General features: G+C 54.0%; 2 protein-coding genes across 8 annotated transcripts; both read right to left on the bottom strand.

Annotated features, from left to right (window-relative positions):
- Positions 1-5,200: 5,200 nt before the first annotated feature.
- Positions 5,201-11,269, bottom strand: LOC146762025 (SUN domain-containing protein 3-like). 4 transcript variants are annotated; one of them, XM_085537955.1, is made up of 9 exons: positions 10,795-11,234; positions 8,777-8,838; positions 8,562-8,622; positions 8,043-8,199; positions 7,688-7,772; positions 7,099-7,211; positions 6,585-6,755; positions 6,148-6,240; positions 5,201-5,457 (listed from the first exon to the last, which is right to left on the bottom strand). In XM_085537955.1, exons 4-9 carry the CDS (start codon positions 8,175-8,177, stop codon positions 5,314-5,316), a joined length of 741 nt encoding a protein of 246 aa, XP_085394081.1. In that variant the 5' UTR covers positions 8,178-8,199; positions 8,562-8,622; positions 8,777-8,838; positions 10,795-11,234; the 3' UTR covers positions 5,201-5,313. The 4 variants fall into 4 exon arrangements, with proteins under 4 accessions (XP_085394081.1, XP_085394084.1, XP_085394080.1 ...); XM_085537958.1 differs by lacking the exon at positions 8,777-8,838 and having other exon boundaries at positions 10,795-11,171; XM_085537954.1 differs by lacking the exons at positions 8,562-8,622; positions 8,777-8,838 and having other exon boundaries at positions 10,795-11,269.
- Positions 11,270-13,312: 2,043 nt separating this feature from the next.
- On the bottom strand, positions 13,313-19,777 carry LOC146762024 (SUN domain-containing protein 3-like). Of its 4 annotated transcripts, XM_085537951.1 has the most exons (9): positions 19,314-19,582; positions 17,296-17,357; positions 17,081-17,141; positions 16,562-16,718; positions 16,207-16,291; positions 15,618-15,730; positions 14,697-14,867; positions 14,260-14,352; positions 13,313-13,569 (listed from the first exon to the last, which is right to left on the bottom strand). In XM_085537951.1, exons 4-9 carry the CDS (start codon positions 16,694-16,696, stop codon positions 13,426-13,428), a joined length of 741 nt encoding a protein of 246 aa, XP_085394077.1. In that variant the 5' UTR covers positions 16,697-16,718; positions 17,081-17,141; positions 17,296-17,357; positions 19,314-19,582; the 3' UTR covers positions 13,313-13,425. The 4 variants fall into 4 exon arrangements, with proteins under 4 accessions (XP_085394077.1, XP_085394079.1, XP_085394076.1 ...); XM_085537953.1 differs by lacking the exon at positions 17,296-17,357 and having other exon boundaries at positions 19,314-19,690; XM_085537950.1 differs by lacking the exons at positions 17,081-17,141; positions 17,296-17,357 and having other exon boundaries at positions 19,314-19,777.
- Between the last annotated feature and the right edge of the window lie 625 nt (positions 19,778-20,402).

Genomic DNA, 20,402 nt, shown 5'->3' with positions numbered 1-20,402 from the left:
ACCAGCGCAAGGAGTCGTTCCCGGGAAGTAACGAGTCTTGCAATTAAAGACCGAGGCAAATCCAGAAACCACCAGAAACGGTCAGGAGGAGGCGGGGCACGTGCACCTCTTGACTTCCTGTTTCAGCTCTGGTAAGTATTCTGCTCCGACTTGGGTGCTCCCCGGTGAAAGGCTGCTGCCAGAAACACTGAGGAGGCCAAGACAAGGGTCCCGATCTCACAGAAACGGGAGGCAGCAACCAAGAAGACTGCAGAGACCCAGACTGACGTCCTGCACATGCCTTATAGGAAGGCTGTTGCCAGAATGTCTGAGGAAACTCAGACTGAGCCCCCAACCCAAGATGCTGGTGTGCAGGTCTCTGGCTGTACTGAGTGCCAGAGCCTGAACCTTGCAGAGCTGGGTGAGGGAGGCAGTGATTGTGTTCACTGCGACCAGGTGAACTACTTGCTCAGCCTCGTGGTTGACCTGAAGGAGGAAGTGGAGAGGCTGAGGACTATAAAAGAGTGTGAGAGGGAGATTGACTGGTGGTGTCAGTCCCTCTCAGCCTCAAGTTCTCAGCACACAGTTGAGGCTCCTAATGGAGCATGTCAGCCCCTGCCACCTCACAAACAGGTGGTAAAGGGTAACCAGCCAGCTGGCAACACTGCAGCCGGCCCCCTGTCCTCTCTTCCCCCCAGCAGTAATTTGAGAAGGGAGGAGAAGTGGAAACGGGTACCTGCTCGACGGAAGGGGCATCCTCCATCACAACCATCCCCGGCTCCCCAGGTGCCTCTGCGAAACCGGTTTGAGGCCCTGGAACTTGAGGGGGGGACTAGTGAGAGTGTGGAAACAGGTGCACCCATGAGGTTGCCTCAGGTGAAGCGGTCACCCCGAAGCCTCAAGACTGCTTCTACACGTAAGGACAGAAGGGTGATTGTTGTAGGTGACTCCCTTCTGCAAGGAACAGAAGGCCCTATATGCCAGCCTGACCCTACCCGCAGAGAAGTGTGCTGCCTTCCTGGGGCACGGGTCAGGGACATTTCAAAGAAAATTTCTAGATTGATTCATCCTTCAGACTACTACCCACTTTTAATAATTCAGACTGGCAGTGAGGAAGTTGGCAAGCAAAGCCTGAGGTCCATCAAGAAGGACTTCAGGGGAATGGGGCGAATACTTGAAGGAGCTGGGGTGCAGGTGATCTTTTCTTCTATGCCCGTGGTGTCAGGAAAAGATACAGGGAGGATCCAAAAAACCCATCTCTTAAACAGATGGCTTAAGAGCTGGTGCAGACACAAGAATTTCGGCTATTTTGACCATGGGGCAATCTACACTGCACCTGGAATGATGGCTGCTGATGCAAGCAGCCTGTCCCTGAGGGGTAAGAGGGTATTAGCTGAAGAATTAGCGGGACTCATTGATAGGTCTTTAAACTAGGAACGAAGGGGGAAGGGGGCAAAATAAGGGCTACTGGGGTTTAACGGTGCATTCGAGGGATTGTACCAAACTCTGTGGGCAAAGATTGCAGAGTGCAAAAGGAGGGAGTAGGGCAGGGGGATGCTGGGGATGCCGCTGTTCTAGCGGATCCTGGATCGCTTATGAAGGTGGTGAGACGGACAGCCCGGCTGAAGTGCCTTTATACTAATGCACAGAGCCTGAGTAACAAGCAGGAGGAACTGGAAACTGTGATGCACTCTGAAAATTATGACATTGTTGCTATCACAGAAACATGGTGGGATGACTCCCACAATTGGGATACTACCATCGATGGCTATAGGCTCTTTAGGAGAGATAGGCGAGGTAGGAAGGGTGGGGGAGTCGCCCTTTATGTCAGAGATTGGATAAACTGTGAGGAGCTCCCCATGAGAAACAGTCAAGAACAGGTTGAGAGCCTGTGGGTTAGGATTAGAGATGGGACTAATAAAGGTCAGCTGGTATTAGGGGTATACTACAGGCCACCTGATCAAGGGGAGGCTGCTGATGAGGCTTTCTTGCTCCAGATGCGTGAGGCGTCTGGCTCACGGGCTCTTGTCCTGGTGGGGGACTTCAACCATCCTGACATCTGTTGGGAAAACCACACGGCGAGCTGCAAGAGCTCCAGAAGGCTCTTGGAATCCATTGATGATAGCTTTCTGGTTCAGGTATTGGACAGACCGACCAGAGGTCAAGCGTTGCTGGACCTGCTGCTCACCAGCGCTGAGGAGATCATCAAAGGCGTCAAGGTTGGAGGCTGCCTGGGCTCCAGCGATCATGCCCTGGTTGAGTTTGTGATCTCAAGCGATGTGGGCCTGGCAAAGAGCAGGACCAGGATGCTCAACTTTAGAAGAGCAGACTTCAAGCTACTCAATGGAATGCTGGCCAAGATCCCCTGGCGCGCTGCCCTCAAAGATAAGGACGTTGAGGAGAGCTGGCTACTGTTCAAGGATGCCCTCCTGGCAGCACAAGAGGTCTCCATTCCCCTGATTAAGAAAGTGGGCAGGAGAGGTAGAAAACTGGCATGGCTCAGCAAGGACCTGCTAAGAGAACTGAGGGTGAAGAAAGGGGTGTACAAGCTCTGGAAACAAGGCTGTGTCACCCGGGAAGAATACAGGGATGCCGTCCGAACTTGCAGATGTGGGATCAGGAAAGCCAAGGCGCAGGCAGAACTGAACTTGGCGAGGGATGTGAAAAACAATAAGAAAACCTTCTACAGGTACATTGGCCAGAAGAGACAGGCCAAAATGGGCGTACCTACTCTGGTAAATTTAAAAGGAGAAATGGCTTCAACAGATGAAGAGAAAGCTGAGGTGCTGAATGAGTTCTTCACCTCGGTCTTCACTGGTGGCCAGGATTCTAGTCTTTTTCACGTCCCTAAGTCTTGCACCCCCATACCTCCATGTGGGGACCAAGGAGGTAAATCCCTCCCCACTGTAAGGGTAGAGCAAGTCCGAGAGTGCCTCCTTAGACTGAATGAGTATAAGTCTATGGGGCCAGATGGCGTGCATCCCAGGGTCCTGAAGGAGCTGGCTGAGGTGGTTGCTGAGCCGCTCTCCATCATATTTGAGAAGTCATGGCTGTCAGGTGAGGTCCCGGATGATTGGAGGAAGGGTCACGTTACTCCCATTTACAAGAAGGGGAGCAGGGACGACCCGGGTAACTACAGGCTGGTGAGTCTCACCTCTGTGCCTGGGAAGATTATGGAACAGATCCTCCTGGACAACATGCTTGATCACATAAAGAACAAGCATGTGATCCGAGACAGCCAGCATGGCTTCACCAGGGGAAGGTCATGCTTAACTAATCTTGTGGCCTTCTATGATGGAGTGACGGCGTTGGTGGATGAAGGGAAGGCGACAGATGTCATTTACCTGGACCTGAGCAAGGCCTTTGACATGGTCCCCCATCACATCCTCATCTCCAAATTGGAGGGAGGTGGATTTGATGGGTGGACAACTAGATGGATAAGCAATTGGTTGAAAGGCCGCAGACAGAGGGTGGTGGTCAATGGCTCTATGTCCAGGTGGAGGCCGGTAATGAGCGGCGTCCCTCAAGGGTCTGTCTTGGGACCGGTGCTCTTTAACATCTTTATTAATGACATCGATGAGGGAATGGAGTGCACCCTCAGCAAGTTTGCTGATGACACCAAGCTGAGTGGTGCAGTCGATACGGTGGAGGGAACAGATGCCATTCAGAGGGACCTTGACAGGCTGGAAACCTGGGCTCGGGTGAACCTAATGAGGTTCAACACGGCAAAGTGCAAGGTTTTGCACTTGGGCCGGAAGAACCCCAGGCACCTGTACAGGCTGGGAGGAGTTGTCCTTGAGAGCAGCTCGGCAGAAAAAGACCTAGGGGTCCTGATAGATGAGAAACTTAACATGAGCCAGCAGTGCGCTCTGGCAGCCCGGAAAGCAAATGGGATCCTGGGCTCCATCAGGAGAGGGGTGGTCAGCAGGGATAGGGAGGTGATCGTCCCTCTCTACTCTGCTCTTGTGAGGCCCCATCTGGAGTACTGTGTCCAGGTGTGGAGCCCTCAGTACAAAAAAGATATGGAGATTTTGGAAAGGGTCCAGAGGAGGGCCACAAAGATGATCAGGGGGCTGGAGCACCTCCCCTATGAGGACAGGCTGAGGGAGTTGGGTTTGTTCAGCCTGGAGAAGAGAAGGTTGCGAGGTGACCTCATTGCAGCCTTTCAGTACCTGAAGGGAACTTACTCCCAGGAGGGGAGTAAACTCTTCGAAAGGGCTGATAATAGCAGGACTAGGGGAAATGGTTTTAAGTTGAAGGAGGGAAGATTTAGGTTGGATGTTAGGGGAAAGTTCTTTACTAGAAGGGTGGTTAGGTCCTGGAACAGGCTGCCCAGTGAGGTTGTGGATGCCCCGTCCTTGGAGGTGTTCAAGACCAGGTTAGACGGGGCCCTGGGCAACCTGATCTAGTAAATGTGTATGTTTGGTGGCCCTGCTAGGCTGGAAGGTTGGAACTACATGATCCTTGAGGTCCCTTCCAACCCGGGTAATTCTGTGATTCTGTGATTCTGTGAAGGCATTAAGATCCTCAGCCTTATCATGATCCTTGCCACCGCGTTGCCCTCAGCATCATCCAGCAGGGGACGGAGATTCTCCATAGCCCTCCTCCTGCCGTTGACGTATTTTTGGAAATATTTACTGTTGTCCTTCCCCTAAGAGGCCAAGTTCAGTTCTAGCTGGGCTTTTGCTTTTCTAATTTTCTCCCTGCACAGCTTCACTATGGACTTGGAATAGTTGTAAGTAGCTTGCCCATTCTTCCAAATACCATAAACTTTCCTGTTGTCCCGGACTTCCAGTCAGAATTCACCGTTCTGCCTGACCGGCCTCCTTGCCCGTTGGCGCATCTTCTGTGATATGGTGACGGTCAGCTCCTGTCCCTCTAAAATAACTTCCTAAAAGTATTCCCAGCCATCCTGGGCTCCCATGCCCTCCACAACTGCCTACCCAGGGACCCTCTCAACCACAATCTGAAAGAGGACAAGCTCTGCCCCCTGGAAGTCCAAGGGGGTACCAGTTCTGCTGACTCCCACCCGTGGTTCAGTGAGGACCAAAAAAACCAGCACGTGGAGATCACTCTGCCAACTCCCACCCAGTCGCTTGCTTGCTCTTCCTACCCAGAAGGAGAGCAAGAGAAAAGGGGATGAAAAAGCACGTGGGTCGAGATAAAGTCTGGGAGATCTCTTAACAGTTACTCCGATGGACAAAAGAGATTCAACATGGAAAATGTTTAATTTTTTATTTGTTTAATTTATTTTGAGATAAGCCAAATAGATTTCCCCAAGCCAAATCAATTTCCCCAAGCCAAATCAATTTCCCCAAGCCAAATCAATTTCCCCTAGCCAGATAGTTTTCCCCTGGCATCGTCGTCACGGGCTGGATCGCCGTGGAGTCTGAACTGATACAGACAGGTGTACTCTGGGTGGCCCCAGTTGCTCAGCACTTGCAGCTTCACATAACTGATGAACCCAGAGAGCTCGTTCTGCAATGAGAAAAAGAAATGAAATGCGTTTTCCTCTCTGCCCTTTGACCACTGACAATGCGGGAGCGACACAGTCGCGCAACATCTTACTTCAGGCTGCCCTCCTAGTTCTTTGACACGCTGATGTGCTCCCATAGCACAGTCTTACCCTGCTCCACCTCTTTGGCCACAGGAGTTTTAAGGAAACAAACAGCTACCAAAAGCTGCAGCAAATACGCAGGCAAGTTCTTTGCACTTGCTTTGAGTGTGTGTGCATGCACACAAAACGGAGGGACGGGACACTCATTAGCTTCTGTAACAAGTCACCCAGGCAGAATGGCCTCCCTTACGCTGCCTGTTACCGGCAACAACAAGACCCTTGGAAAGCCACACATCCCCAGTGTGAAAGTAGCACACCAACAGTATCGCATACATCGAGAGGTGCCTACTTCTGTGCAATCGCAAGCCACTTGGTCACGGTGGTTTCTGCTGCAAGTGCAGCTGAAGCTTAGCTGTGCTAAAAGCTGTAGTAGCTCGCAAACTTAAAAACAACATGGAAGCAAAACCAGCACGGCACTCCGGGCATACGCAGGTAGGGAGTGGCAGCAGAAGAAATGCCAGAAGGCCCTCATACACCTCTGGCTTGGAAGCTTCTGCCCAGCCAACCTGGTTCTCCTCTCCCACGCTTCACGTCCCTCTTAGATGACGTACCTTCAGTTGGAAGGTCTGACTGGGAGCCTGGCCTGGAACAAAGGTGAACTCTCCCAGGAAAATTCCTTCCTCATCATCTTCTGCCTTCAGGCCCTACAGGAAGACAGGGGTGGAGAAAACAGAACAATGGGATGCGCTGCCGGACAATGATCACAGAGCCCCGCAGGGACTGGAAGCAGAGGTGGTCTGGGACCATCCACTGTGCCATTTCCCTTTCCCTCCGCCTCTCAAACTACCAACTCGCCCCAGGAGTGGGAAACCTTCTTTGCTGCGCTACGCTGGACAGAAAAGGAATGCTGTGGAAATGGAGCAACTCTGAGGAACTTCTTTCTCCCCCAAGGCAGGGAAGGACTGCATGCCGCAGCGCTCTTGGAGCTGCTACCACCGTCCACCTCAAATGCTAAGCAGAACCCCCACAGCCCAGGGGTATCACTTACATAGACAGCAAAGTCCTTGGGAGCACTGGAGATGCTGTCTGCACGGTACGCCGCTGCTGGAATTCCGTGGTTTAAGGTAACTGCTGTGGGAAAGATGGCCATGGGCAACTTGATGACAACGTGCCCTTGGCTTCCTGGGAAGGGCCAGCAGTTTCCTGGATGATTGTCAGGCTAGAAAGAGAAGAAGGAACAGTGTTCACGTGTGAAAGAGAGTCCTGGCTGGAGTTCCTGCTCCAGCATCAGAGGCTCTGGAGTTGTTTCGGCCCATCTGCTCCGAAGCACATTCATAAGTGCACGACAGTGAGCTGGGTGCACAACTCGCAGAAGCTCTCAGGCTCCTTCTTTTGCGGAGCAGCTTGCCAAAAACACGGAGGGGCTGCAGTGGTTGAGGGGCACCTGACAGTGTGATGACAGGCAAGCTGGGATGTGAGGACAAGTGTAAGGACAATCCCCTGCAGGGCTTTTGGTCTCCTCTACCCCGTACCATTCTTCCCCCGTTTCTCTGTGTTCTTACCTCAAGAATAATCTCAGGAGCCCTCATATAAGGTGTCACCAGCAACGACTGCCAAAAGACTTTCCCACTTCCAGTCCAGGAGGGTGAAGTCTTGGAACGAACGATAGCAGCGCCTACAAATCAAAACACGGGCCCCATTGTCAAGCAAGGCCAGGAGGAATCAAGGCCTGCTGACCTTGCTTTGCACATAAACAGCTGCACAGAGATGCCGGCTGCCCTTGCACTGTCCTCTTGAAAAAGCTGCTAAGCAGTCATACATCCTCAACAGGGATAGTTCCCTCCTCCTCTCCTGCCACTTCCCTCTGCAGCACAACGCACAGACTCACTCAACTATACTAAAGGGCAGCATAAACTGACAGCCAGCTGAGCAATCGCGTGAGAAACAACACCAAGTAGGAGTAGTGCTTTCCAGATGTGCTCCATCCCACTGGAGACTCTCTCTGCAAGCACACTCTCAGGGCTCAAAGCGGCCGTTCACTCCTCACCCCCTCTCCCCCACCGCTGCCCAAATGCCCATCCTGTCAAAGCAGACAAGAAGTGCATTGGAATCAACTTCTGTGGTCTGGTGGTTTCTAAAGTGGAATGGCACCTGAAGTCTTGCTGGCGTAATTCGGCATCCGGAATGGGCTTTCTTCCAGCTTCTCCAGTACTTGATTGATCATGTCTTGAACAGCCTGGGAAGGAAGACAAAGGAGAGCGCTGGTCAGAAGGATTAAGAAGGGGGAAAAGAGTTGCCTCCCAGGTTCCCTGCAAAGCCAGCCAAAGCAAACTTGGCTGCAAGTTGCCTGGGAACCTCCACAACTCTACTATGAACATCAGACACGGGAATGGAGAGGGGCTGCTCACTCCAGTGCTCCAGACACGGATGTGGCAGGAAAGGAAAGGCTTTTTCCTGTCGGGAAGCCCCATGACAGACAGGCAGCACTGGCAGACAGTCCTCTTACCTCGCCGGTGAAGCCTGGGAGCTCAGTTCTCCGGAAGGCCTCGTGGAGAGCACGCACAGTAATGTCCCTTGCTCCCCACTGCAGGAAATGAAGCTGCCGCTGGATCTTATTCTGCTCTTCCTCGCGGCTCAGCATTTCCAGATTACCAACCGCCACCCTGGAGACAGCAGGTAATGGAGAGAAGTGGACACGGCTCTCCTCTCACAAGCCATGGCACAGTGAGGCAGCGAACAAGCCTCACTGCGCGTGACAACGGGGTAGCCAAGATTCAGTTGAGACTTGACTACGCTGGTTGGCAAGCTCCACGAGATTCCAACCAAGAAGGTGCTTCCTGGGTAACTCTGGGGGATCGTGGAGCTGTAGCGGTTTGAAGGAAAAGCTGGGAGAGGAGAATGGGAAATGGGAGAAGCACAGGCACTGTGCCATAGAAGTGTGACTCGGGTAAAAAGTGGTCACAGACAAGGGGCAGAGCTCCTCTCAAGAACGGTCTAGCCAAAGGGAGATTGTTTTGTTTTTTACCTTGGAGTCAGTCCTGCCGCCGTCCTGACCCCTTCAACAGCGTTTCCAAGGCAGTAAACGCCTGTCAGGAATTCCACAAAGCTCTCAATACATTGCCGGCACAAAGACTTGGCGTTCTGCCTTGGGCTGCCCACTCCCCTGTCCCCGGGCAGAACAAACCACTGGGGGCTTCCTAAAGAAGCATCCTCTAGTCAGAGCTCTACAGAGAGACTCACCGAAGGGCACCACAACCACGGTGAAGAGCACCAGGGAAACTGTTTCCCTAACCAAAGCTGGCCTACAAAGGAGGAGAAGCGTGGTGATGAACCGCGACGCAGGCAGTATCTCTGCAGCTCTGAAGACAGCAACGGAGCAGCAGATTTTTCCTTAAAACTCGTGAAGGAACCATATCCTTACCAGTCCCCACGCTCGCCTTCACCTCGTTGCTCCATTTCAATGAAGCACAGGATCGCAAAGGAGTGAAAATCGCAGCTCGCTAAGGAGTGAGCCAAACCCTCTCCAACAGCTCGCTAAGGAGTGAGCCAAACCCTCTCCAACAGCTACGCTGTCAGGTCCGAGAGTGGCTAAGGTGTGGGGACACACTGCCTCTGTGCTGAGGGCCCTTTGTGACTTCACAGTGGTCAGTGATGTCACCACAGGGGAGGCGGCGCCATGTTCTGAGGCACAGCCCTGTTCCTGACAGGGAACAGATTCTGCACCTCCTGCCTGCAGGGGAAAGATCCTACATGGTCGGAACACCTCCTGCCAGCAGCCTGCTTGGTGGGATCCTGCTGAAGGGGGACAGGCTGGGAGCTACAAGACGCTTTTTTCGGTTCCTACTTTTGATGCTCTGTACATCAGATGTCTCACTCCAGGTATCCAGACTTTTCCAATGCTTTCCTGTATCCGTCTTCCTACTGTCAGCCAGCGCTTCAGGCAGACGTGAGGGACTGCAAATGGCAGTTCCTGCAGAAATCACCAACAGGCAGAAACTGCACGTAGTTCTTCCTGCTCGTGAGAATTTCCATGCACTTCAATAAATATATGTTGTTGCCCTCTACAAGATGTCAAGTTGTGCCACTGCAAATTTAAAAGTAGCCCACAGGGGAATAGCACGGGGATCACAGAATCATGACTTGGGTTGGAAGGGACCTAAAGGGTCCTCAGGCTCCAACCCCCCTGCTGCAGGCACGGCTACCAACCCCCGTATATAACACTAGACCAGGTAGTCCAGGGCCCCATCCAGCCTGGCCTTGATCGCCTCCGGGGATGGGGCATCCACAACATCTCTGGGCAGCCTCCTCCAGCACCTCACTGCTTTCTCTGAAAAGAACTTCCCTCCCTGCTATCCAACCCAAATCTTCCCTCTCTCTACTTAAAACCATTTTCCCATTACCAGCCTGGACATGTTACCAACAGGACACAGAACCATTGATCTCCACCCTCTCTCTATGGCCTTTCAACCAAGGAGACCTTAGCCAACAATTCCTTAAACAGCCTGAAGTTTGCTCTTCCGAACTTCAGGGTCCTGACCTCACTCTTTGCCAGGCCCACATTCCTCAAGACCACACACTCAACCAAGGCGTGGTCAACAGCAGTAGCAACAAGATCATCACTTTTCAAGCGCAGCAGCACTTCCACCTCCTCACTTCCCACACTGCGTGCATTGGTGCAAAGGCACTTCAGCTGGGCTTCCTGTCTCACTGCTGTTCTGGAAGATCTAGTATCCCCTAGAGCAACAGCATCCCTCAGTCCTTTTCCATCCCTTTGGACTCCACTCTCGTCATCCACCAAGTTCCATATGTACCCTCGAACTACCTGATCAGCCCCAGAGGCCCTCATTTTGTCCCCTTCCCCCTTCACAATTCATTTAACGAAGCCAGTTCCTGCACTGGGATCCTTTTACCACCGGAGACAGCTGAGTTTCCAGCTGCAGCCATCATGCCAGGTGCTGAGCAAATTGCCCCAGGCTCTTGCCTCCCTTCTCCGGCGCCATCAGACTCAGGCAGGCACTCGCTGCAGCCACACGCTTCGACTGCCCCTTCTTCACGCAGAGTCTCTGAATCCCCACTCTCCTTCTTTCTTTGTTTCTCCCCGGGCCTTTCTGCCTGCTGGACACCCCGCTGAGGCACGCTGTCCGGCACGCAGCCGACAGGCCCACTAACTAGCGGGCACATTCCAGGCCCCGCGCCAACTGCCGTGCCGTTCCACTTCCCGGCCCGGCCTACTGCCTCCCCGCGCCCCGGACGCTCACCCTGCTCGCTGCGCTCCGCAGCGGCTGCCCCGTCGGATCGGCGCTGCCAGGCGGAGGACAACGGCTCCCTGACTGGGCGAACCCCTCGAGGCGAGGCGAGGCGAGGCGAGGCGAGGCGAGGCGAGGCGATTCCTTGCTGCGCTGCGGAGCGCGGCTGCTCCGTGCCGAGCGCCTCCCCCAAAAGAAGCGCAGGCTGGGACAGACGGCTCGGAACGGAGCTCGGAACGACCGTCCAGGCCGCAGCCCCGCTAAAGCAGGTTCCCTGTGGTGGGCTGCCCCGGAAGTCGTCCGGGCAGAGTCGCGTTAACTGTTGTTCAGGCCTTGAATCCCACAGAAGGGGACTCTGCACCCTCTCCGGGCAGCCCGCTCCGCTTCTCTGATACCTTCACAGTCAAGAAATATTTCCTCCTGTTCGCAGGGCATTTCCAGCGCTCCTGTGCGTGCCCGTTGGCCCTTCATTCTGTTACTGGGCAGCTGCGAAAAGAGCCTGGCCTCACCCACTCAACTGCTGCCTGTTGAATATTCATAAGCACTGAGGAGATCCCCTCTCAGCCTTCCAGGCCCAACTGGCCCAGCTCCCTCAGCCTTTCCTCAGAAGGGAGATGCTCCACGCCCCTCCTCATCCTTGTGGCCCTCCACTGTGCCCTCTCTAGAAGTTCCCTGCCTTAGTTGAGCTCAGGAGCCCAGAATAGGACACGGTGCTCCAGATGCGGCCTCACCAGGGCTAGAGGAGATGGGGAGGACCACCTCCCTCAAACTGCTGGCCATGCTCTTTTTCATGCAGCCCAGGATCCCACTGGCCTTCTTGTCAGCACGGGCACACTGCTGGCTCATGGCCAACCTGTAACCCACCGGGACCCCAAGGTCCTCTCAAAGGCAGAGTAGAGTGACACAATCACCTCCCTGTGCCTGCTGGCCACCTCTCCTCTGATGGAGCCCCCGATACCATTTGCTTTCCACGCTGCAAGAGTACGCTGCTGGCTCATGTTCAGTTTCTACCAGGATCCCCAGGTCCTTCTCTGCACGGCTACTCTCAAGGGTTGCTCCTTCCAGTCTGCATATATCCCTAGGATTCCACCGGCCCAAGTGCAAAACCTTGCACGTGACTGTGCTGAACCTCATTAGATTCACCCGGGCCCACCTTTCAAGTCAGTTGAGGTCCCTCTGAATGGCACCTCTTCCTTCCATTGTTTCAGCCGCACTGCTCAGCTTAGTGTCCTCAGCAAACTTGCTGAGGATGCACTCAGTTCCATCATAGATGTCATTGATAATGATATTAAAGAGCACCGGCCCCAGGACAGACCACTGGGGGATGCACCTTCTCCTAGGATGAAATCGGGTTTGTCAGACAGGATCTACCATTCGTAATCCCATGCTGACTGGGCCTCATCCCCCCCCAGCGTACCGTTAACTGATCTGCGACACCTCCCGAGATCGTCCATTCCATAACCTTCCATGGTACCAAGGTGAGACCATAGGTCTTGTAGCTACCGGGATCATCTTTTCAGCTCTTTTTAGAGACGGGTGTCACGTTTGCCAGTCTCCACTCCACTGGGACATCCCCAGTTAGCCCAGACTGCTGAAGGATGATGGAGAGCAGCTTGGCATCCACATCCGCCAACTCACTCCCCACTGTAGGGTGCAGTCCATCTGGGCCCATGGACTTCTGAACATCCAGCTTTCAGAACAGGCCCCAAACCATCTCACTGTGGATTATGCAAGGCCTATTCTGTCCCCCCTCCCTATCTACCAGCGCAAGGAGCTGTTCCCGGGAAGTAACGAGTCTTGCAATTGAAGACCGAGGCAAAGAAGGCATTAAGATCCTCAGCCTTATCATGATCCTTGCCACCGCGTTGCCCTCAGCATCATCCAGCAGGGGATGGAGATTCTCCATAGCCCTCCTCCTGCCGTTGACGTATTTTTGGAAATATTTACTGTTGTCCTTCCCCTAAGAGGCCAAGTTCAGTTCTAGCTGGGCTTTTGCTTTTCTAATTTTCTCCCTGCACAGCTTCACTATGGACTTGGAATAGTTGTAAGTAGCTTGCCCATTCTTCCAAATACCATAAACTTTCCTGTTGTCCCGGACTTCCAGTCAGAATTCACCGTTCTGCCTGACCGGCCTCCTTGCCCGTTGGCGCATCTTCTGTGATATGGTGACGGTCAGCTCCTGTCCCTCTAAAATAACTTCCTAAAAGTATTCCCAGCCATCCTGGGCTCCCATGCCCTCCACAACTGCCTACCCAGGGACCCTCTCAACCACAATCTGAAAGAGGACAAGCTCTGCCCCCTGGAAGTCCAAGGGGGTACCAGTTCTGCTGACTCCCACCCGTGGTTCAGTGAGGACCAAAAAAACCAGCACGTGGAGATCACTCTGCCAACTCCCACCCAGTCGCTTGCTTGCTCTTCCTACCCAGAAGGAGAGCAAGAGAAAAGGGGATGAAAAAGCACGTGGGTCGAGATAAAGTCTGGGAGATCTCTTAACAGTTACTCCGATGGACAAAAGAGATTCAACATGGGAAATGTTTAATTTTTTATTTGTTTAATTTATTTTGAGATAAGCCAAATAGATTTCCCCAAGCCAAATCAATTTCCCCAAGCCAAATCAATTTCCCCAAGCCAAATCAATTTCCCCTAGCCAGATAGTTTTCCCCTGGCATCGTCGTCACGGGCTGGATCGCCGTGGAGTCTGAACTGATACAGACAGGTGTACTCTGGGTGGCCCCAGTTGCTCAGCACTTGCAGCTTCACATAACTGATGAACCCAGAGAGCTCGTTCTGCAATGAGAAAAAGAAATGAAATGCGTTTTCCTCTCTGCCCTTTGACCACTGACAATGCGGGAGCGCCACAGTCGCACAACATCTTACTTCAGGCTGCCCTCCTAGTTCTTTGACACGCTGATGTGCTCCCATAGCACAGTCTTACCCTGCTCCACCTCTTTGGCCACATGAGTTTTAAGGAAACAAACAGCTACCAAAAGCTGCAGCAAATACGCAGGCAAGTTCTTTGCACTTGCTTTGAGTGTGTGTGCATGCACACAAAACGGAGGGATGTGACACTCATTAGCTTCTCTAACAAGTCACCCAGGCAGAATGGCCTCCCTTACGCTGCCTGTTACCGGCAACAACAAGACCCTTGGAAAGCCACACATCCCCAGTGTGAAAGTAGCACACCAACAGTATCGCATACATCGAGAGGTGCCTACTTCTGTGCAATCGCAAGCCACTTGGTCACGGTGGTTTCTGCTGCAAGTGCAGCTGAAGCTTAGCTGTGCTAAAAGCTGTAGTAGCTCGCAAGCTTAAAAACAACATGGAAGCAAAACCAGCACGGCACTCCGGGCATACGCAGGTAGGGAGTGGCAGCAGAAGAAATGCCAGAAGGCCCTCATACACCTCTGGCTTGGAAGCTTCTGCCCAGCCAACCTGGTTCTCCTCTCCCACGCTTCACGTCCCTCTTAGATGACGTACCTTCAGTTGGAAGGTCTGACTGGGAGCCTGGCCTGGAACAAAGGTGAACTCTCCCAGGAAAATTCCTTCCTCATCATCTTCTGCCTTCAGGCCCTACAGGAAGACAGGGGTGGAGAAAACAGAACAATGGGATGCGCTGCCGGACAATGATCACAGAGCCCCGCAGGGACTGGAAGCAGAGGTGGTCTGGGACCATCCACTGTGCCATTTCCCTTTCCCTCCGCCTCTCAAACTACCAACTCGCCCCAGGAGTGGGAAACCTTCTTTGCTGCGCTACGCTGGACAGAAAAGGAATGCTGTGGAAATGGAGCAACTCTGAGGAACTTCTTTCTCCCCCAAGGCAGGGAAGGACTGCATGCCGCAGCGCTCTTGGAGCTGCTACCACCGTCCACCTCAAATGCTAAGCAGAACCCCCACAGCCCAGGGGTATCACTTACATAGACAGCAAAGTCCTTGGGAGCACTGGAGATGCTGTCTGCACGGTACGCCGCTGCTGGAATTCCGTGGTTTAAGGTAACTGCTGTGGGAAAGATGGCCATGGGCAACTTGATGACAACGTGCCCTTGGCTTCCTGGGAAGGGCCAGCAGTTTCCTGGATGATTGTCAGGCTAGAAAGAGAAGAAGGAACAGTGTTCACGTGTGAAAGAGAGTCCTGGCTGGAGTTCCTGCTCCAGCATCAGAGGCTCTGGAGTTGTATCGGCCCATCAGCTCTGCTCCGAAGCACATTAATAAGTGCACGACAGTGAGCTGGGTGCACAACTCGCAGAAGCTCTCAGGCTCCTTCTTTTGCAGAGCAGCTTGCCAAAAACAAGGAGGGGCTGCAGTGGTTGAGGGGCACCTGCCAGGACAAAGAAGGGCTGGCCTGCACGAGCCTTTCCTGCAAGGGGAAGCAATCGCTCCCCCTCATCAATTCCCACCTCTCTGCACCAGCACCAGCCGGGGCTCCGATTTGTTAGGTAGCTTGTGAGCAGTGACACGATACACTGGCAAACACAACATGGGGCCCTCCTGCAGCGCATGCCCTCTGTGCCCGCCTGGGTCCACTGAGAGCCCCAGCGATCTCGCACCCCAAATCTCCCGTGGCACCTTACAGGTTCCCCTTCAATGCCAGCCTGACAGTTCCACAATGGCTGGGAAGACATGCAAGCCAGCCTGACAGAAGCTTGCACAAGAAGGACTGGGGGCAGTCTGGCAGAAGAAATTCTCAGCAGGGATACACAAGAGGGGACTAGGGCCTTGCAAGACGACCATAGGTAAGGCAAGCTGGGATGTGAGGACAAGTGTAAGGACAATCCCCTGCAGGGCTTTTGGTCTCCTCCACCCCGTACCAATCTTCCCCCGTTTCTCTGTGTTCTTACCTCAAGAATAATCTCAGGAGCCCTCATATAAGGTGTCACCAGCAACGACTGCCAAAAGACTTTCCCACTTCCAGTCCAGGAGGGTGAAGTCTTGGAATGAACGATAGCAGCGCCTACAAATCAAAACACGGGCCCCATTGTCAAGCAAGGCCAGGAGGAATCAAGGCCTGCTGACCTTGCTTTGCACATAAACAGCTGCACAGAGATGCCAGCTGCCCTTGCACTGTCCTCTTGAAAAAGCTGCTAAGCAGTCATACATCCTCAACAGGGATAGTTCCCTCCTCCTCTCCTGCCACTTCCCTCTGCAGCACAACGCACAGACTCACTCAACTATACTAAAGGGCAGCATAAACTGACAGCCAGCTGAGCAATCGCGTGAGAAACAACACCAAGTAGGAGTAGTGCTTTCCAGATGTGCTCCAGCCCACTGGAGACTCTCTCTGCAAGCACACTCTCAGGGCACAAAGCGGCCGTTCACTCCTCATCCCCTCTCCCCCACCGCTGCCCAAATGCCCATCCTGTCAAAGCAGACAAGAAGTGCATTGGAATCAACTTCTGTGGTCTGGTGGTTTCTAAAGTGGAATGGCACCTGAAGTCTTGCTGGCGTAATTCGGCATCCGGAATGGGCTTTCTTCCAGCTTCTCCAGTACTTGATTGATCATGTCTTGAACAGCCTGGGAAGGAAGACAAAGGAGAGCGCTGGTCAGAAGGATTAAGAAGGGGGAAAAGAGTTGCCTCCCAGGTTCCCTGCAAAGCCAGCCAAAGCAAACTTGGCTGCAAGTTGCCTGGGAACCTCCACAACTCTACTATGAACATCAGACACGGGAATGGAGAGGGGCTGCTCACTCCAGTGCTCCAGACACGGATGTGGCAGGAAAGGAAAGGCTTTTTCCTGTCGGGAAGCCCCATGACAGACAGGCAGCACTGGCAGACAGTCCTCTTACCTCGCCGGTGAAGCCTGGGAGCTCAGTTCTCCGGAAGGCCTCGTGGAGAGCACGCACAGTAATGTCCCTTGCTCCCCACTGCAGGAAATGAAGCTGCCGCTGGATCTTATTCTGCTCTTCCTCGCGGCTCAGCATTTCCAGATTACCAACCGCCACCCTGGAGACAGCAGGTAATGGAGAGAAGTGGACACGGCTCTCCTCTCACAAGCCATGGCACAGTGAGGCAGCGAACAAGCCTCACTGCGCGTGACAACAGGGTAGCCAAGATTCAGTTGAGACTTGACTACGCTGGTTGGCAAGCTCCACGAGATTCCAACCAAGAAGGTGCTTCCTGGGTAACTCTGGGGGATCGTGGAGCTGTAGCGGTTTGAAGGAAAAGCTGGGAGAGGAGAATGGGAAATGGGAGAAGCACAGGCACTGTGCCATAGAAGTGTGACTCGGGTAAGAAGTGGTCACAGACAAGGGGCAGAGCTCCTCTCAAGAACGGTCTAGCCAAAGGGAGATTGTTTTGTTTTTTACCTTGGAGTCAGTCCTGCCGCCGTCCTGACCCCTTCAACAGCGTTTCCAAGGCAGTAAACGCCTGTCAGGAATTCCACAAAGCTCTCAATACATTGCCGGCACAAAGACTTGGCGTTCTGCCTTGGGCTGCCCACTCCCCTGTCCCCGGGCAGAACAAACCACTGGGGGCTTCCTAAAGAAGCATCCTCTAGTCAGAGCTCTACAGAGAGACTCACCGAAGGGCACCACAACCACGGTGAAGAGCACCAGGGAAACTGTTTCCCTAACCAAAGCTGGCCTACAAAGGAGGAGAAGCGTGGTGATGAACCGCGACGCAGGCAGTATCTCTGCAGCTCTGAAGACAGCAACGGAGCAGCAGATTTTTCCTTAAAACTCGTGAAGGAACCATATCCTTACCAGTCCCCACGCTCGCCTTCACCTCGTTGCTCCATTTCAATGAAGCACAGGATCGCAAAGGAGTGAAAATCGCAGCTCGCTAAGGAGTGAGCCAAACCCTCTCCAACAGCTCGCTAAGGAGTGAGCCAAACCCTCTCCAACAGCTACGCTGTCAGGTCCGAGAGTGGCTAAGGCGTGGGGACAAACTGCCTCTGTGCTGAGGGCCCTTTGTGACTTCACAGTGGTCAGTGATGTCACCACAGGGGAGGCGGCGCCATGTTCTGAGGCACAGCCCTGTTCCTGACAGGGAACAGATTCTGCACCTCCTGCCTGCAGGGGAAAGATCCTACATGGTCGGAACACCTCCTGCCAGCAGCCTGCTTGGTGGGATCCTGCTGAAGGGGGACAGGCTGGGAGCTACAAGACGCTTTTTTCGGTTCCTACTTTTGATGCTCTGTACATCAGATGTCTCACTCCAGGTATCCAGACTTTTCCAATGCTTTCCTGTATCCGTCTTCCTACTGTCAGCCAGCGCTTCAGGCAGACGTGAGGGACTGCAAATGGCAGTTCCTGCAGAAATCACCAACAGGCAGAAACTGCACGTAGTTCTTCCTGCTCGTGAGAATTTCCATGCACTTCAATAAATATATGTTGTTGCCCTCTACAAGATGTCAAGTTGTGCCACTGCAAATTTAAAAGTAGCCCACAGGGGAATAGCACGGGGATCACAGAATCATGACTTGGGTTGGAAGGGACCTAAAGGGTCCTCAGGCTCCAACCCCCCTGCTGCAGGCACGGCTACCAACCCCCGTATATAACACTAGACCAGGTAGTCCAGGGCCCCATCCAGCCTGGCCTTGATCGCCTCCGGGGATGGGGCATCCACAACATCTCTGGGCAGCCTCCTCCAGCACCTCACTGCTTTCTCTGAAAAGAACTTCCCTCCCTGCTATCCAACCCAAATCTTCCCTCTCTCTACTTAAAACCATTTTCCCATTACCAGCCTGGACATGTTACCAACAGGACACAGAACCATTGATCTCCACCCTCTCTCTATGGCCTTTCAACCAAGGAGACCTTAGCCAACAATTCCTTAAACAGCCTGAAGTTTGCTCTTCCGAACTTCAGGGTCCTGACCTCACTCTTTGCCAGGCCCACATTCCTCAAGACCACACACTCAACCAAGGCGTGGTCAACAGCAGTAGCAACAAGATCATCACTTTTCAAGCGCAGCAGCACTTCCACCTCCTCACTTCCCACACTGCGTGCATTGGTGCAAAGGCACTTCAGCTGGGCTTCCTGTCTCACTGCTGTTCTGGAAGATCTAGTATCCCCTAGAGCAACAGCATCCCTCAGTCCTTTTCCATCCCTTTGGACTCCACTCTCGTCATCCACCAAGTTCCATATGTACCCTCGAACTACCTGATCAGCCCCAGAGGCCCTCATTTTGTCCCCTTCCCCCTTCACAATTCATTTAACGAAGCCAGTTCCTGCACTGGGATCCTTTTACCACCGGAGACAGCTGAGTTTCCAGCTGCAGCCATCATGCCAGGTGCTGAGCAAATTGCCCCAGGCTCTTGCCTCCCTTCTCCGGCGCCATCAGACTCAGGCAGGCACTCGCTGCAGCCACACGCTTCGACTGCCCCTTCTTCACGCAGAGTCTCTGAATCCCCACTCTCCTTCTTTCTTTGTTTCTCCCCGGGCCTTTCTGCCTGCTGGACACCCCGCTGAGGCACGCTGTCCGGCACGCAGCCGACAGGCCCACTAACTAGCGGGCACATTCCAGGCCCCGCGCCAACTGCCGTGCCGTTCCACTTCCCGGCCCGGCCTACTGCCTCCCCGCGCCCCGGACGCTCACCCTGCTCGCTGCGCTCCGCAGCGGCTGCCCCGTCGGATCGGCGCTGCCAGGCGGAGGACAACGGCTCCCTGACTGGGCGAACCCCTCGAGGCGAGGCGAGGCGAGGCGAGGCGAGGCGAGGCGAGGCGATTCCTTGCTGCGCTGCGGAGCGCGGCTGCTCCGTGCCGAGCGCCTCCCCCAAAAGAAGCGCAGGCTGGGACAGACGGCTCGGAACGGAGCTCGGAACGACCGTCCAGGCCGCAGCCCCGCTAAAGCAGGTTCCCTGTGGTGGGCTGCCCCGGAAGTCGTCCGGGCAGAGTCGCGTTAACTGTTGTTCAGGCCTTGAATCCCACAGAAGGGGACTCTGCACCCTCTCCGGGCAGCCCGCTCCGCTTCTCTGATACCTTCACAGTCAAGAAATATTTCCTCCTGTTCGCAGGGCATTTCCAGCGCTCCTGTGCGTGCCCGTTGGCCCTTCATTCTGTTACTGGGCAGCTGCGAAAAGAGCCTGGCCTCACCCACTCAACTGCTGCCTGTTGAATATTCATAAGCACTGAGGAGATCCCCTCTCAGCCTTCCAGGCCCAACTGGCCCAGCTCCCTCAGCCTTTCCTCAGAAGGGAGATGCTCCACGCCCCTCCTCATCCTTGTGGCCCTCCACTGTGCCCTCTCTAGAAGTTCCCTGCCTTAGTTGAGCTCAGGAGCCCAGAATAGGACACGGTGCTCCAGATGCGGCCTCACCAGGGCTAGAGGAGATGGGGAGGACCACCTCCCTCAAACTGCTGGCCATGCTCTTTTTCATGCAGCCCAGGATCCCACTGGCCTTCTTGTCAGCACGGGCACACTGCTGGCTCATGGCCAACCTGTAACCCACCGGGACCCCAAGGTCCTCTCAAAGGCAGAGTAGAGTGACACAATCACCGCCCTGTGCCTGCTGGCCACCTCTCCTCTGATGGAGCCCCCGATACCATTTGCTTTCCACGCTGCAAGAGTACGCTGCTGGCTCATGTTCAGTTTCTACCAGGATCCCCAGGTCCTTCTCTGCACGGCTACTCTCAAGGGTTGCTCCTTCCAGTCTGCATATATCCCTAGGATTCCACCGGCCCAAGTG

Source organism: Coturnix japonica, chromosome 2 (assembly GCF_054131305.1).
Source record: "Coturnix japonica strain WE chromosome 2, WE-NBRP24, whole genome shotgun sequence".
Classification (NCBI taxonomy): domain Eukaryota; kingdom Metazoa; phylum Chordata; class Aves; order Galliformes; family Phasianidae; genus Coturnix; species Coturnix japonica.
The sequence above is the reverse complement of the archived record's forward strand: the minus strand, read 5'-3'. Positions and strand labels throughout refer to the sequence as shown.

Coding starts and splice junctions, on each gene's coding strand:
- LOC146762025 (XM_085537954.1), bottom strand. CDS start 8,177: ATGCTGAGCCGCGAGGAAGAGCAGAATAAGATCCAGCGGCAGCTTCAT. Junction 6,756..7,098: donor CTCCTGAGATTATTCTTGAG/GTAAGAACACAG, acceptor TTCTCTTTCTAG/CCTGACAATCATCCAGGAAA. Junction 6,241..6,584: donor CCAAGGACTTTGCTGTCTAT/GTAAGTGATACC, acceptor GTCTTCCTGTAG/GGCCTGAAGGCAGAAGATGA.
- LOC146762024 (XM_085537950.1), bottom strand. CDS start 16,696: ATGCTGAGCCGCGAGGAAGAGCAGAATAAGATCCAGCGGCAGCTTCAT. Junction 14,868..15,617: donor CTCCTGAGATTATTCTTGAG/GTAAGAACACAG, acceptor TTCTCTTTCTAG/CCTGACAATCATCCAGGAAA. Junction 13,570..14,259: donor GTCAGACCTTCCAACTGAAG/GTACGTCATCTA, acceptor TTCTCATTGCAG/AACGAGCTCTCTGGGTTCAT.